The 16,881-nt window shown below is 53.2% G+C and overlaps 1 protein-coding gene across 1 annotated transcript; it reads right to left on the bottom strand.

Annotated features, from left to right (window-relative positions):
- Positions 1 to 5,646: 5,646 nt before the first annotated feature.
- LOC121452395 (homeobox protein aristaless-like 3) lies at positions 5,647 to 15,356 on the bottom strand. The gene is made up of 4 exons (XM_041658526.1): positions 15,075 to 15,356; positions 9,742 to 10,058; positions 6,456 to 6,584; positions 5,647 to 6,046 (listed from the first exon to the last, which is right to left on the bottom strand). The coding sequence occupies exons 1-4, from the start codon at positions 15,349 to 15,351 to the stop codon at positions 5,738 to 5,740; spliced, it is 1,032 nt and encodes a 343-aa protein (XP_041514460.1). The 5' UTR covers positions 15,352 to 15,356; the 3' UTR covers positions 5,647 to 5,737.
- Positions 15,357 to 16,881: the final 1,525 nt, after the last annotated feature.

Consider the following 16,881-nt stretch of genomic DNA (forward strand, 5'->3'; position numbering starts at 1 on the left):
CATGTTAGATCTATTGTTGCTTGTATGCATGTTGGATCTATTGTTGCTGTATGCATGGTGGATCTGCTGCTGCTAGCTGGAACGGATAGTATAAGGGCAGATGCTGAGGTTTCTGTCTGGGGAAGGTGGGTTTTCGCGGTCTTACTCCAACATGTAACTCAGTTTCTGAAATCGCGTAGCCTGAGGCTTTGACCACCACTGTTCTTCTTTGTAGACTTCCCAGACTCTCTTCTGCCTTGCAGAAAAACAAGAGGCCATTGAGCCTGGGCACATGGAGGGGAGCAAAATAGCTTCTCACAACTGTGGTGTGGTACTGTCATACTGCTCCTTAGAACACAGGTCCTTGTATGTAACTATCTTGGAGACTGACTATCTCATCTAGGGGATGAGATGTACATGAAAGCATTCTGAAAATGGTTGAGTTACCCAGAAGGGTCCAGTGTTCCTTAAAGCACCAAGGGATGGATTACTCCAAGGCCGTATCCTCTCAGAGATTCACTTACTGGATGCTAAACAGGGACCAGATGCACCATTAGGTGTCTCTCAGTCGCATTTTCTGCATAGTAGTGATTAAACAGAACACCTGTCATAATAGCCTCATGGGATGGTTGCTCTTCACTGTCAGCGTGACTGGATTTAGAATCACCTAAGAAGTGCACTTCCAGGTGTATCTAATGGGGACATTTCTAGAGAGGGTTAACTGAGGAGGGAAGACTTACCATAAGCATAGACGGAGAAGAAAAGGGGAGGAAGAGGACTGAACGCCAGCATTCGTCCTTGTCTTTTTCTGACTGAGCAGACAAAATGTGGACCAGCCACCTCACACCCCCTTCACCATCCTCCTCCATGATGCATGTGTCCCCAAAAACTATGAGCCAAGACCGTTCTTTAAGTCACTTTTGCCAGGGACATTGCCACAGCAGCAGGAAAAGCAGCGAGTGCACCACGAAGGTTGCCGCAAGCCCAGTTTTGTGAATGTGCAAGCTGCTGCAGAAGGGGGAAAGAACTTGCCCAAGGGCAGACAAAAGTAAGGGACAGAACCAGAATTCAGACAATCTCTGCAGTATCCATGTACTCCCCACCCCCACCCCCTTTAATCATTGCCATCCCTTGGCACTCGCTGCCACTGCTCAGTCCTTCATTTGTTTATCGTACTTACTTGGTATTGGCTCTGACAGGGTCCCCTAGCACAGAAGATTCATGGCAAATGCCCCTTGCTTTAGGCCCTATCTGGGCCACCCAGGCTTAGCCTTGTCTTAGCTATTGGCTAACCCTGAGTGTACCCTCACAGTAACTTGGATTACTGCTGTGTTTTGTGTTTGCGTTTTGTTCTGTTTGACACATTAGGAGATGAACCAGGGCCTTGTACACACTAAGAAGCACTTTGCCCCTGAGATCCATCCACAGCACCCTCTGCTTTTTATTTTGAGGTATGATCTCAATAATTCTACTCAATCTGGTCTTGAACTGCCTTGTAACCCCAGCAGGCCTTATCTTGTAATCCTCCTGCCTCAGCCTTCCAAATAATTGGGATAACAGGTCTGTTCCATTTGGTCCAGCCTTGAGCCTGGATTTATTCCTCTCCTGGTCTCAGTGGACTCTCCTACATTAGCTACCCCTTCTGTCCTTGTTGGGTTTATTTCTCTGGAGGCTGTCTTCCCATCTGTGGTGTAATGAACCGATTACTTAATGGCAAGTAGAGGCTATCATCATTTGGTACTTGGTACAGTCAACTTTAGGTTGTCTCTCTAAAAGGGAGTTTGCTCTCTTGGGAGTCAGACAGCTCTGACTCCCCTGCCCCCTTCTGAGATAGGGTCTCACTATGTAGTGGGTCTCACTATGTAGTTCTGGTGGCCTGGAACTAACTTCATAGTTTGACTCTGCCTCCGAAATGCTGGGTGAAAAGTGGGTACTGCCATGCCCAGGATAGCCCTGACTTTAATCCAAGCCTTGACCTTTACTCCCTGACTGTCCTTGAGCTAATGGGGCTCCCAGCCTCATTACCTGTAATGTTTGCCTTAGTGATAGCAGCTGTTGCAAAGACTGACTAGGGTAACAGGTAATGAAGTTTCATACCTGGCCGGCAAGGGACAGCTATAAATAGGTAACCATTAGCATCTCTGATGCCCTTCTAATTCTGACCTGTGAATTTGCATATGCTTCCTCTATCTCCTAGAAAACAAGTCCTTGAAGGACAGACCTTCCTTCTGTTCTCTGCCCTGGGCCAGTTGCTGTGTTAGGCATCTTGAAGGGCCAGGTGAAGAGGGTACCACAGTCTACCATTCCATCTGAAGGTCCTACCATGGGCTTCAGAGCCCCAGGCCATGGACAAGAGACTGGGCTGGGAGAGCCTACAGCCATGGAGTGGGAAGGGAGCCAAGGAGGCTGGAGGGATGGGAGCTATATGCTCCTTCAGCTGGGGCAGGAAAATGCCTACTGAAGTCCTGTCTAGGCTGGGTTCTGTTCTCTGGGGCACAGAGAGTGTGTACTTTGGGCTGGCGATTCAGGTTGATGTGTCAATGACTGAGGTAGGTGGAGAAGAATGACTTTGATGGGAAACAGTCTCTACTGCTAACTGAGGTAGAAGCCTGGACTAATGTGTCAGCTTGGCTCGGACCCTGCAATTCTTCTGTGGAGTCAATGCTCCTGCCACAACCGTGACTTAGAGATGGACTCTGTGACCCTCCTACCCTTGTCTCTTCGGCATACCCTCTTAGTGTGCACCATCACAACAGGCATAAGCTTCAGTCTGCACTTGGCTTTCAGTGAGACCTAGAAAAGCCTCAGCAAAAACAGATTAAGTACAACTCAGCCCCTGAAGTTGGGGTTCCAGGTAGAGTCACTTCCTTTTTCCTGCCCAGGAGTGAGAGAAACCCACCGACCTTAGTAAATGACTGGATCTATCTGGGAGTCTCCGGTCACCTCTAGAGTGAGCTTGGAGGCAGGGTATCTGGAGGCCTGGGGGCTGTGTCTTAAAGGCACGGAGGAGGAGGGGTGTATGGCTAATGGGAAGCAGGTGAGGGGCTGTCTGTGCCCCAGCCAGGGGACAGGCTGGCTGGGATGACCCAGCCGGTGGGAGGACCTGTCAGCTCACAGATAATCCCCTGAGACAGGCTCCGGGGTGCCCATTCGTATTCATTATGTGTGAAGTGGGCGGTTGTAAAGTTAGCTTTCTCTTCATCCAGTTGTCGCTGGACAGAAAAATATGAGCTGTGGGCAGATGCACCTGGATGGGAGCCAGTAGCCAGCATCCGGCCTCCCCGTGCCCTCCCCACAGGCCCTCTAAGCATTGCCCATGGCCTCTGTCGGCTCCACCGCTCTCTCACTGACTTCATCCTGGACTCAATGTCATTTTCTTCTGTCTGGTCCCATCCTTATGTCAGCTTCATTTGCTTAAGCTTCACAGAGTCTCTCTACTTCTCTCCTTCCAACTTTCTTTCTTTCTAAACTAGGAGAAAAGAAAGTGCGTTTCTTGGCCACTGCTGTTGCTGGCATAGCACATGCCTAGCATGGAGTAGGAAGGCCTTAGACATCTTTCTGCCTCTATGGCCTGCCATCCCACAGACTGGGGTCCCAGGCTGAAATAAGAAAAGCAAGCTGAGCGGCAGCACACTTTGCTGTACTTCCTAACTGTGAGCACATTGTGACAGCTGCCTCCCGCTCCAGCTGCCCTGCTTCCTCCAACACAGCAGGAACTGGGCCACAGCCGGCAGAGGCAGACAGATCTCTGAGTTTGAGGTCAGACTGGTCGACAAAGTGAGTTCCAGGACTACACAGAGAGCCCTGTCTCTGAAACAAAACAACAACCAGAACAGAAGCCTGTGCCGTGAGCCAGAATAAATCCTCACCTATTACACTTGCTTTCGTTGGGATTTTTATCACAGCAAGAGAACCACCCAGGACAAATGGCTCTCTGGCTTTTGTAGGGCGTAAGGGTCCAAACAGCCCTGACCACTCCTTGAATGGAATGATGGCATTTCTAGTGAAGCCGTATGTCCCCTGGAATCCGAAATGGGGACTTGAGCCCCGATCCCCTTACTGACCAGTGGGTAAAGTCTAGGAGGCTCACCAGTGAGTGGCAGTCCTAGACAGGGCTCTCTTTCAGCCAGTGTCAGAAGAGAGAAGAAGGAAGTTACCAGAAGCTTTCTCTGGGAAAGGAAGAGAGAAGGAGGATCCGTCTATGGGGCTGCACAGCCATCTCATGGTAACTGTCTTGGTTAGGAAATTCAGTCTGATGGGGGACTTGTTCTCTCCTTGATAATAAACATAGCACCCATGTGTCTTTGCATGCTTGGGTTTCTCTGTGCCTGAAAGATGAGGCGTGGGGTGGGGGATGGCAGGGCTGGGCTGAGTGGAATTCTTCAGAGCAATGTGGTTGTGTTTACTGGGAGGGTGGGAGGGCCAGGCCTGCTTTTTCCCTGCCTTCCAGGCTCCAGAGATAAGGCAGGGGATGAGGGGTAGAATGGGTAATACTCTAAAACCACAAGAAAGAGTTCTGGCTTTTGTCTCTACCCCACAGCTCAGACACGCTCTCTGGGGCATCTGGGAGAAGACAGCTGCCCCGCCCCCAGCACTTGGGGTCCCAGCCCACAGGCACTCAAAACCTCCATAAGATCCCTGTCCTTCGATTCTCTCCGTGGTCACTTCAACCACAAGCTTTCCTCAGCTTTCTTACTTCTGTTCCCACCTCCGAATTTCCCTACCAAATAAATGAGGCCCGACGCATTAGAGCCTCTTGGGGTCTGCCAAAGCCAGTGAGCTGATGCAGGTGACAGAGCCAAGCATGGCATCCATTGACCTTGAGGGTTCTGTCACCGACCCTGCACCTTTTATTAGAAGCCCCTGGATTCTTGCTGCTCCACAGGAGGGCTTGGCCCAACCTAGATCATAGATACAGTTTAATCCTAAAGCAACGGAGGACTACGCACGTTGGGGACAGACAGCCGCTCAGAATGAAAAAAAAAAAAACAAAAAACAAAAAACAAAAAACACCACTGTGTTTATTACTACAAAACAAAGGCATCTTTACAAAAATTGGGATCCGGGTCTCAGGGCCTCAGAGGCTGGAAAAATCTGTTTTATTTTGATCAACATCCAATCTGGTTTCTATGGCATAGTCCTGACCTGATTCCATGAAAACAAATCCAAATATTTAATGTTTGGTGGAATTTCTTCCCTGCCCCTTGGAGAAAATGACTCCAAGTATGTTGGTAGACTGGGCTGAGGGTAGAAAGATGTGAGGGGTGCTTGTGGCAGAGGAGACCCCCCACCTTTTATCAAACTGACTATAGCCTTTTGGGCAAATGTCAGCTCCAGGCACTGAGCGAATGTCCCTTGGTGGCCAACCCTAAGTGCCACAGAGAGCACCTCCCTGCTCAGTCTACCTCCTCCTTCCATCTTCCTGGACTGGCTCCCCAGATTAGAAACAGTCTTGAGGAAAAGGGCAGCGTCTGTCATCTTTCCTCTCGCGCAATTTGAATGAGGGGACCCAGTTTATAAGGAAGAGTCCTGCGTGCTTTGAAGTCTCTTCAAGTCGTCCCACCTATTCTAAGAGATAAGATTCTGTAGCCTGTTCCCTGAAGGAGGCTGAGGGTCCCAGATCCTTTCCCAAGCTTCTGGAACCACCCATGATACGGAGGCAGAAGGGTTTGCTGTCTGGTGTTCAGGTGGAGATGGGCAAGGAGCAGGTGAGAGCAGGAAGAGGAGCGGGCAGCTCAGTCTGTGTCCGTGCAAGCCATCACGTGGTCCAGTTCAGCAGGCTGGGGGACTCTTTGGGCTTCACCCTGAGCGAGACAAGGCTTGGAGACTTGTAGTCACCATCCGGAGAGGGCTCAAAGCTATGTCCTCCCAGGGCAGGAGGAAAGCCATGGATGGAATAGATGCCGGGGTGGGCTGCAGGGGAGGCTGGCACCCCCATGAAGCCAGCCACATTTCCATGGGAGTGGGAGTATGGGGACATGCATGGAGAGGGGATGCCCTCTGGAGACATGAGGCAGGGTCCCCCTGGGCTCCCAGACCCTGGACTGGGCCACAGGGAGTTCTGCAGCTGAAAAGAGAAGGGGAAAGAAAGGCTATGAATTGCTTGGCCCAGAAGCTGGCATTTTACCCTGCTGGCTCTCCCATTGTCTTTGAAGCCTCAGAAGCTTTCTAGAAGTCTCCACTAGGCCCAGGGTCACATCCCTCCTATCATCCATACTGGCATTCAGGATGTCCCCACCATGGTTTCTCAGAAACTATACTCTCTTCCTTAATTCCTCCATGTTCTGTGTGTATCAGAGTAGGCAATAGCCCTGTTCTGCCGAGGAAGAAATTAAATGATTTGCCCATATCACACAGCACCCAGATGCTGCAGGAGATGCTGCAGCCCCTCCCTCCTCCCTCGGAGCACATGTTCTCACTGGCAACCCCATAGATCAGGGACAGGCCTTGTTGAAGGGCGGGGCTAAAGGTCTCACCTGAGGATGACTGTCAGTCCGGGGCAGCACAGAGATGTCATAGGCAGTGGTGAAAGGATTCCGCCCCTCCTGCATCTTCCCATAACGCTCCCGCTTCCGCCACTTGGCTCTGCGGTTCTGGAACCAGACCTGGGGACCATTGGGGAGGGTTAAGGGGTGCCAGAGCAGCCCTGAGGACTAGAGCCTAATGGGTGAGGGTAATCACTGAGTCCTCTCCTGGGATCTAGATCCAAGTCAGAAAATCCCCAGTGGCAGGAGCGTAGAGAATCCTCACTGTTTCCAGAGCCAGTGGAGCCTGGGAGAGGCCCCATCCCAGAGCAGCACTATTGGCCCCCAGGGGCCCCAGCAAGCTTTCCCAGGCTGAGTCACTCTCTTCCTTTCCATCCTGGCTAGGTCTTGTCACAGTGTTTGTTATAGGGAAAGGGGGCCTGTGGGCTTCAGGGGCCCAGGATACCTCCTAGGTGCGCCAGTGTGTGGGTGTTGGAGTCTGGTTGATCCACCATGTAGCATCCAATGAATTAAGGCATTCCTATTCAGTTAACGCATTCCTATTGAGGTCATGGTCCTGTCTAATCCCTCAGTGGCTCCCTGGAAGCCCCGGCCTAGAGTCCATTGCCCAGCAAGGCTGCTCAGGTCTCTGCCGTCTCCATAGCCTTCTGTCCTGCCATGCAATAGCACTTGGTTCTTCCTCGATGCCTCCCAAGCTCCCACCCACCTCTCTCTTCAGACACCTGCTGTGTTGTTCCTTCCCACCTGTGTGTAAGTTCTCCCTTCCTGGACTGCCCATCTCTTCAACACGTCATCCAGTCTGGGTTCTTCTGTAATGTCCTGACCTTCCTCAGTCTCTCATCACATTCTAAGCCCATGCTCTCTTTAGGGATCTACTTCTCAGTCATTCATGTGTTCTTGGCAGGTGAGGGATCATATGTCTTATACACATCTGAGCATACGTGTGATGAATTTGGCATATACCCTATCCTATTTTATTTATTTGTATTGGCATATATAATTCTATTTCTTTCATTTAATATCATGTCAGCTGTGGAATAGATGCTGGTGATATTGAAACCAAACCAAGGTGGGTGCAGTGGCTCATGCCTGTAATTCCAGAACTTGGGAAGCAGAGGCTAGAGGATATTAGGTGTTCAAGGCCAGCTTCAGTCACGTACTGAGTTTGAAGTCAGTCTAAAATACGCATAACCCTGCCAAAATTCAAATCCAAAACCGAAGTCAAAGCCAACCACACACAAATCAACCATTGTTTTCTAGGGAGCCATGTGGAGATAAAAATAGAAAGAGCAGTGATTGTGTTTCTTATATGTGTGTAAAACCCCGCCACCCTGTCTGGGAGGAGAACATCCTCAGCTCTCGTATGGTCCCTTCTCCTTGATTACCTCTACTCATGTAGGCCAGTGACCTGATAGCTAAGAGGTCCCAGGGCAGGCCTGGCCAGGGTCAAGAGTGTCTACCATGAAAGCCCTCCTCTCTCCTCTTCCTCCTCTTCAGGCATTAGGCCTTTACTGGGAATTAGTCTTCTGTCACCGTCCACTTCCCGCTGGAGCCTCTCCACTCTGGACCTCTGCCTGGGCTTGGGACTTGCCCTCTCCGTTGTCACATGTGTGGTCTTAATTAGTCCCCTTCATGGGGTGGGGTTTATGGTAAGTGTCATGCTCCTGTCAGAGAAGAACCTCCCCGTTCTCTAGGGCCTTGGTGGTTGGGGAGGCTTCTGGACTGGGTTTGGGGGTTCCATGGGTCAGAAAGGCCTAGGAGCTGGACCTGGTGGCTCATGCCTAAAACGTGTGTTATTTTGCCAGCCCTCAGGAGGCTGTGGTAGGAGGATCTTTAGTTTGAGGCCAGCCTGGGCTGTCAAATGTATCCTGGGATAGCCTAGGTTCTAGACAGAATGAGACCCTGTTTCAAAAGCACTCCCCTCCCCCAATTAAAACAAAAGAAAAAGAAAAGGAGGAGGAGGAAGAGGGGGAGGATCGTGGAGAGGAGTGAGGGAGGTGTCCCTGCCCCACACACCACGCATTTCCACAGGGAAGAGCAATTCAGACACCACCCCAACACAACATTCCAGAGACTCCCTGTTCTGGACTTTCTTAGCTTGTAAAATCTGGGGTTGTTTCCATAGCTTGAAGAACCTTGGCGGACAGTCATAGAAGACAGTTTTAGCTGCCACCTAGACGGGACAGGAAAGCAGGAGGACACGACAGGGAGAGGAAACCACTTGAGCCTCTCCGGTCCTATCTGGCTATCAGACCTGCTTGATGGACCTTGCTGGCTTCTGTAGAGCAGCCTGTGGGGCCCCACTGTCTGTTAGAGTTGGTCCCCACCATAGCATTTTCTCGAGTCTCTAAAAGGGCCCGATCCTGGGAGTGATTAACAGGAACTTCTCTTCCCTCACAGAAGGAGAAGCAGATTCCTCTGCCAGGACGGTGATCTCACCTTTCTCTAGAACCCCAAACCCTTCTCTGCCACTGGCCACTGGGAGCCTGTTCTGATTAAACTGTGAACCAAAGCAAGGCCATGGGTGACCACTCTTCCTCTAGAGCCAGACTCTCAATGAAGGTCCTCTCCACCCCAGTCCTGCTTGTCACCTTCCTGTTCTCCATCGCTTCCAACACGTTTGGGCACAGCTTTCCTTCTTCCCCTTCCAGCATCCGCTCACCCTTCTCTCCCCCTTCTTCACTGGCTGGGTTCCCCACTATGTGAGGCAGTTGCAATAGCCAAAGGCCCTAAGGGTTGGTCTTTGTACAGAAGAGCCTGTTGAGGGGAAACATTCCTGGTCAAGTCCTCCTAGCTAGAAGCTGGTTGTTGGCTCATGGTGAGCCTGACATGCCCTGAAGTCACCTTCCCACCCTGGCCAGCCACCTCAGAAGTAGCACTATTAAGTGTTCAGGACTCACTTCTTCCACCTGGTGGCCCTCAAAATTCTCTGGCTTTCTACTGGTAATTCCTTTCCCAAAAGTGGGCAAGAGAAACACCAAATATCTAGCCAGCTGGTAAATAACAGAGGATTCCCAGGGACCATGGGACTCCAAGAGACCAATGCAAGACTATGCCTGAGCCCTAACCTAATGTAGTTCATTAGGAATAGAGAAAAGTCTGTAGCCACAGTAGAGCTAAGCCTGAAGGGTGATCTCCAAAGGCCAGCCTCCAGGAGGAGCTGGGCAAGGCGACTCTGTGAGACACTAGTGCCCACCTCTCCTAGCCCTTCCTTGATCTGGTCCATGGTCTGAACGACTGTGTCAACCAGAAAATCTGATGCCCACCATGGCCTCACCTGTACCCGGGCCTCAGTCAGGTCTGTGCGTAAAGCCAGCTGCTCCCGGGCATACACATCGGGGTAGTGGGTTTTCTGGAAGACTTTCTCCAGTTCTTCCAGCTGGAATGTGCTGAAGGTCGTACGATTCCGGCGCTTCTTGCTCTTGCTCTTGGCCAACTCCATGGAGTCAGGAAGTCCCGGGGAAAGAGGGACACGAAGGCTGGCCAGGCAGGGACCTGGGGAACCTTGCACGTCAGAGGGCCCGTCTCTGGGACCTCCTCTGCAGTCCACGGGCAGCTGGGGGAAGCTGGCAACTTTGGAGGCCTTCTCTTCAGCTGCAATGGAAACACAAAAAGGAGGATGAAAACCTAACAGGGGGGTTTTGTGGGTGGAATCGAGGGAGGGAAAGAGCATTGAAGTTCTAGTCTCCGCCTCCTCCTCCTTCCCCTGCTCTTCCTCCTGGCAGCCACCCTCCCTGGGAGCCTGGCATTCAGAGGCCTGACTGTTGAGCCTCCAGCTGGGGAGGGGGCCCTAGGGAACTATGTGCTCTGTGGTCTGGGCAGATCTTCTAGGGCCTTAGGGGGGTTCATTTCGGGGAAGTGCTCTGTGGTGGTGTGTCCCACAGGGTGTGGAGGTGCCAGGATTGGCGCCACAGCAGGGACTGCCACCCTGGCAGGGCCAAGGGTGGGGGCAGGGGTTAAGGATGGGGTGATTGACATCTCCCACCCCTTTCTAGAGTGTTCTCTTGTTCTGGTTGTGCCGGCCTGGATTCCCAGGCCCTCCATCATGAGCTTACTACCAGGGCCAGGCAGGCATGGACAGAGATGCATAGACCACCTTTGGCTGGTTTCCCCGTGCCTCATTCTCTGAAGTCCAAATCTCACTGACATTAGTATTAACTTTCCCAACTCTGAAGTATGAAGAGCAAGCTGGTACAATGACGATTCCATAGGAATCACGGGTCTTCATTCATTCTAAAGCTGTAAGGTCAGAGCAAGAGCTTAGGGTCCAGCACAGAAAGATGGAGGCCAGATAGGCTGTGCTTTGGCGGGGTCCTGAGGGACCAGTACCACAACCCCCTTTCCCAGTTACCCTCAGCATTGTCTGCCGCCCCCCCCGCCCCGCCCCCCCCCCCGCCCCCAAGGAGTGTCTGAATGCTTCCTCATCACCTCTGTTAATAGGCCAGGTGGGAATAGATCCCAGCAGCCTCCCTCTGATAGGCTCTTAGTCAGGAACCCCATATGACTGACCTGGCAGGGTGAAAAACAGATCACCACAATCATCTCCCACCCTTTCCCTCTGGAAAAGAGCCCCAGCGGTGTCCCCATAAAGTTCCTCTTAGACAGTCTCGGGGGGATGGAAGCCACAAAGACGCCCTGCTGACTCAGAGGGCCCCTTCTTTGGTCCCAGGCCCATCTCCAATGGGGGCCTGGCCCTCAGGAGGCCTAGCTAGCTGGCACCAAGAAGCATTTCTTCCTGAAGACTTAATGTCAAGATCACAGCTGTAAGTGCATGTATGGAGGGGTACCCTGAATCAGATGAGTCCCTATCTGGAGGGCACTTTCAGCTGGAAAGTGGTCAGTGACCCCCCTTGGGATCACCCAGACTGTGAAATAAGCTTTCCACGGGTGTCCTGAAGACCTAGGCAGTCACACCAGGCCTGGCCTCTGGCTACAGCAGCTTGTAGAGGCAGTCTCCTTCATGATGCACAGGTCATGCAGTCACACTGCAGGCCTTACTGTGCCCATCGTCACATCTTGCTAGGAAGGAGGAATCAAAAAAAGTCAAACTACATAATAAAATTGTCAGAGAGAGCCGGGAGCTTGGAATGGGTCACCCTGGAGATATCAGGACCCTCAAAATGGCCTGGCAGGGAAGAACTTTGCTGTCTCAGGTTCTCAGGAAGGTGAGGGTGGATTTCAGGCAGAAAATGGGTGAGAGGAACCCAGGACAAGGGCTTAGGAATACGTTAGTTAACCACCACAGAGAGCTCCCGGAGGTGTTCTGGTTCCTAACTCTCAGTGTCTGTTCCCTGTTCCTAGAAGAGCCAGCTCAAAGGAATTACTCCAATCTAGGGCCCCGCCACTTGCTTTCCTGATCTTGAGCCCATAAGCCGATAAAGTCAAGAGATCAAAACCCAGCAGAGCAGTGATCCTTCAACAGAGGCTAAGCCTGCTGGCCTCTGCTCCTCTCTAAGGGCCAGACAACTGCTGCCCCTCTTCATTACTCTTTCCCTCAAACCTCCCTGCTCTAGCTGGAGGACTCCAGGAACCCAGCCGCTTTCCAGAGCTCCCCAAGCAACTTCCAGAGGAGTCAGGCCTAGGGAGAGCAGAGACAAAAATGGGAGAAAAGGAAAGGAGCCCCCAGGAAGGCAGTCTCAGAGTTGACACCAGCAGTTCAAGCTTGCCTGGGGAAGGTGGTTCTGTCAAGGAACTCCTCTGAGGTTTGAACTATTGTCAGCTATTACAGCACATTGGGGGTGGTCCAGAGAGAGAACTCAAGTTGGTTGTTTGGCCACTGGGAGCCTGAAGCTAAGTGTAAAGAGGATCCCGAGCCTGTGCAACTGCAGGAATGCAAAAACCCTCTGTAGGAGTGAAAGCCAGGTGCAAGGACTGGGACCTCTAACATGCCAACAGGGGTCAGGATTCTTTATCTCTGACCCGGCCTTCAAGCATCCCTGACAAGGGAGAAGCACACCACAGCCCTACCACAAACTGTCTAAAGTCACCTCAAGCTGGGTTGGTGAGTAGCATCCATCCTCGTGCTCCAAAGTCCGGATGGGTGGCACTCACTGTTGTCACAGAATCAGCCACCTGGCTTTCAGCTTTCATGGCAGCTTTGCGTTAAGATGCATCATTTTTTGTCGTCATGCTGGGGTCTCTAAATGGGTCAGGTAGTTTCTGAGCTTGGGCTTCCTCAGTTCTGAGGGCTGCTTTTAGGGAAGACCTTAAGTTCATAATAAGCACTTAGTTCAGGGACGCCAGCGACGCGGTGGTGTTCTCCTTGGAGGTTCTAAGCCAAAGATTTAGATTCTACCCGGTCGGCCGGGTCTTGGGGCTGTAGGTCTCAACTGAGGCAGGCAGGCAGAACTCTAGCAGGAAACGTTTCCAGAGGATTCGTTCCCAGGTCAGAGAGCCAAGCTTAGGGACAAATTGGCAACCCTGGAAGAGCCGGAAGGAACCACCCCTGCACACATAGGTATCACCCGAGGAGGGTGGATGGGTGGCTGGAAAGGACAAAACAAGGCCCGCATCGGGAGAAGGGCAGGATGCTCTTTGCAAAGTGCGGCCGGCCGGCGGGAGACAGCCGGGGTGGGGATGCCGGGTGAGAGAGTCAAGCTCCGAGCGCAACACCGGGTCTCAGAAAAGACCAGCCAACGCTCCGAGACTGATAATTTAAAGGCAGGGACGTGTGTGTGTGTGTGTGTGTGTGTGTGTGTGTGTGTGTGTGTGGTGTGTAAAGTATCTTTACTAAAGATCCATGTGCAACGAAGACCAGAACCGAAGAGCTCCAGTCAGGGCGTCAGAGGGAGCAGCGGTCAGGACCCCAGCCCAGGCTCGAGCTCGTAGCGCTTCCTTTGCGTTTGGCCTGTCTCCCCGCACAACCCAAATCCCAAATCGTTAGTTTTCGTAGCTCATTTGTTGCATTTGATGCGCGCTACCCCTTTAGGAAGTACCCCTTCTTTCGTTTGTTCTTCTCTCTCTCTCTCTCTCTCTCTCTCTCTCTCTCTGTCTTTTTCTTCCTCGTTTTCCCGCTTCGTTCGATCTGCGGTTTGTTGTTCTTTTCGTTCGTCCATTTACTCTCTTTAGTTTCTCTGTCCACCCCACCGATTGACTTAGCCTGTCACCTTTATTCTTCAACCTCTAATCCGTTGTTTTGTTCAAATTCCCTATCTCCCCTTGGGTTGTTGCTGGCGTGGTTTTACTTTCTTTAGCCTTGTTTCGTCGCCGCCCGCCTCACTGCTTTTGGCCATGCGACCACCAGCTTCTTGGCTGTCCAAGAACCCGAACATTAGGTGCAGGATGCTGCGCAGCGGAGATCTGGACTGTGGGGTGGGTGCTGCTGGGTGCGACACCGATCCAAGCGGGTACCTGTCGCTGGCGGTGCTCTGGGCGCTGTGCGGATGCCGCCGTCTGGCAGGGATCAGAGGAGCCAGGCCAACTGCTTCTCATTAAGTCCCAACTGTGGTTTTTATCAGGAGAGCCTCTTTCAAAGGGCATCAGACGCGAAGCTCAGCGGACTTGCTCATTTCCTTCGATGACCCCAACACACCTCCCGGGCCTCCCCTACACACTCCCACCACCCGAACCGGACGGACGAAGGCTGGAGCTGCTCGCTGCCCAGCTAGCTACTCCAGCTACTCGAAGTGCAAGCGATTTCCGCATGGGCGGATCTCCAGAGAGATCCATCTCAGAGTCTGGGCTGCGAAATGAGGCAGCATACAAGGGGTGGGCGTGGGCGCTGAGACTCTGGTGGGTCAGCGGGTACAGTGGGCCGCAAGCCAGTCTTGCTAGACCCGGCCAGTCAGGCACATTCTCAGATAATGACAGGGGCTGACTCGCCTTAGCACACACTGCCCCTGGAGCGGGAAGCGTCCTAGGGTTTAGGACTGTCCAGGGCCGCTTCCGACGGCTCAGAGGTGGCGGTTCGGTGCTGGAATGCCAAGCGCAAGGAGGGCGGCCTTCCCCGTGACGGGAAGACAAAGTTAGTCGGAGAAACAAGAACATAATTATGCGGTCTTGACAATGGCCCCGGCACGGAAGGGGATCGATTGGCCACCTCCACTCTGCGGAGCGTCTAAGGGCAACGGCAACACCCTTTCCTGAAGAGGCTGGGCCCGACGCGGAGAGCTGGGTAAGTCCAGGCCGCAGCCCTTCGCTGGGTCCAGCTTGGCCACTAAGTCGAGACCCAGCCTATGCGCTCTGTCAACGGGCGCCAGACACAAAAGCCGAGCTCTTCTCTCCCAGCGTCGAGGCCCAGTTAGACTTCCGGGCCCTCGACCCAGTCCCCGCTTCTGGGTTGGTGGCAGCAAGAGGCCTGATTAGGGATGAGCATGATCCCTCCTTTCAGGTTCTGTCGCCTTCGAGGCAGGAATGGGCCCAAGATCGTCGCCACTCAACCCTTCTTTGACCTCCCGCCTCCCTTTGCTGCTGCTGCCGGGGACACAGGCGACTCTGCCGTCCCCAGCGCACTGGCCTTGCCTGCCCAGGCCAGTAGCGATCAAGCGAGGGAACCGTGGGAAATACGAGACGGGCCAAAGTTGAGAAGCAGAAAAGTGCGAGAGAGGGTCGGGGAAACCTAGAGGGGCCGGGGGTGTAGGGGGAACGACACCGGGTCCTGCTGCGCTTTACCTTCCGCGGGGCCCTCGTAGAAGTGGCCGCCGTTGAGCATCGGGCCTGGCCCGAGGTCCTGCAGGTACTTGGCGGGCGGCTTGGCGGGCTCTGGGAGGTAGGGTTCCAAGGGCCCGCAGGCCGGGAAGCGGCTAAGCCGCTGGCCTCGGGGTGGTGCGGGGTGCAGGTGAGGCGCTGCGTCGGGAGTCCCCTGGGGGCCTGGAGGTTCGTCCCCTGTGGCCGCATAGGGACCGGCTGCCGGCCCCACGGAGAAGGGCGCGCAGCTCTCAGGGTCCATGCCGGCTCCGGGCTCACAGGCCGCCGGGGCTCCGGGGCTCCCGCTACCCGCGCTGCCTGTGAGCGCCTGCCAAGGGGGAGGGACCTGGGCTCGGGGGCGCGGAGCCCCCGGGAGCGGCGCGCGCCGCGGGGGGTGGGGGGCAGGAGAGGGGGCCGCGCCTCTGACTTAATGCTGGAACCATCCACGTCACGTGCGGCCCCGCGCGGGTTAACCCCTCGGAGCCCAGGATCCCCCTGATTCACCCCGAGCCGATATCACAAGCAGTTGGAAGAGAGGAAGAGGAAGGCAGCTTCCTTTCGAGGGCAGGATCCCCTTTGTCTACCAGTCTGGGTGAGTTTTGGCTCTGAGCTGCACCCTTGAGTCCTGATATCCATCTCAGTGGCTCTTGTCCCCAGAGAGGCGAGGCAGTGTGGGTAGACGTCCTCCTCCACATATTCTCTGAGATCTGAGTGGAGAGCCCCCTACAGTGGTTACCCTTTACCTGAGTCTTCTGCGGGTGTCTTGGGGGAAAAGCAAGCACACCTCCCTTAGACACTTGTATTGCACAGACTTATGAGTGAGTGATTGGGCACTGAGGTAACAGCTCTAAGCTAACCGGGGCTTGGGGATCTTGGGCCTGGATACTATCCTTAATCTGCTGTGGCTCCTTGAACCCATCACTTAGTGTTTTCATCTGACTGTGGAGGTCCTTCTACATATTGGTGATGAGCTCCAAAGCGAGGCAGCAGACAGGTTCCCAGGGCTTCACCGCGGTCTTTCCAGGTAGCTCTTGGCGTAGGTATGGAAGAAGTAGAAGGGTCATTGTCCCTCTGAGCAGCGTGAAATAAATGCCTTTCAGAGTGTCCCGGGTCCCACTGGAAAGGGACTATTTCAGGCCTGTTATTTTGGACGGAGCGAGGGTAGGATGCGTTTCCCAGGAGGTGAGTCTCCCCAGCCCCGAGGAGACGTGGGATTAGAGTATAGTTTAGCTTTTCTGAAATAGAATGCTCTTTGCATTCTAAAAGTTGGGAAGAAATGCCAGACAGAGGTCCTTGGGACTCCAGTTTAAAAATCCCTTAGGTCTGGGTTAAACCATTTGTATTTTTAGTGCCCCTGGAGATTAGCGAGAGGGGTGGGGAGTCAGACGTCATTTGTATTTCATTTGAATTCTCAATTTTTAAAGGAATCCAAGAGGCCTGGTGTGAACACCTCCCTCTTCCGTTGGAGGCTTAGAGGGGGTTTCTTGGCTGTCCTCAGCCAGAGTTGGGCTGTAAATCAAGGCCAAACAGGAACCAGAAGCCTTGCATCTCACAAGGAGTCATTAAGCCATTATTAAACATACCATAACTTCTCTGAAGCCTTATTGGCTTAAACACCACATTGGAGGCATTATGGCCATTAGGGCCCCTAATCACAGACTGCAGGCTGGGCAGAGATGGGAGCACCTGGGGCTGCTATTTCCAGCTAAAGAAGCTTGGCTCAAAATGAGGTTTTCCCTCTGCCTGTACCGGAGGGGAGGCCACTGGATTTCAGTTGTGGACACCGTTGAAT

The sequence above is a fragment of the Microtus oregoni genome, unplaced genomic scaffold (genome assembly GCF_018167655.1).
Source record: "Microtus oregoni isolate MIOR12 unplaced genomic scaffold, Mior012 000000F_ref0000247, whole genome shotgun sequence".
Classification (NCBI taxonomy): domain Eukaryota; kingdom Metazoa; phylum Chordata; class Mammalia; order Rodentia; family Cricetidae; genus Microtus; species Microtus oregoni.

Excerpts from the sequence above, each read along its gene's own strand:
- LOC121452395 (XM_041658526.1), bottom strand. The coding sequence starts at position 15,351 with ATGGACCCTGAGAGCTGCGCGCCCTTCTCCGTGGGGCCGGCAGCCGGT. Across the intron at positions 10,059-15,074 it reads CTACGAGGGCCCCGCGGAAG|CTGAAGAGAAGGCCTCCAAA; the intron begins GTAAAGCGCAGC and ends TTTCCATTGCAG. Across the intron at positions 6,585-9,741 it reads TGACTGAGGCCCGGGTACAG|GTCTGGTTCCAGAACCGCAG; the intron begins GTGAGGCCATGG and ends AATGGTCCCCAG.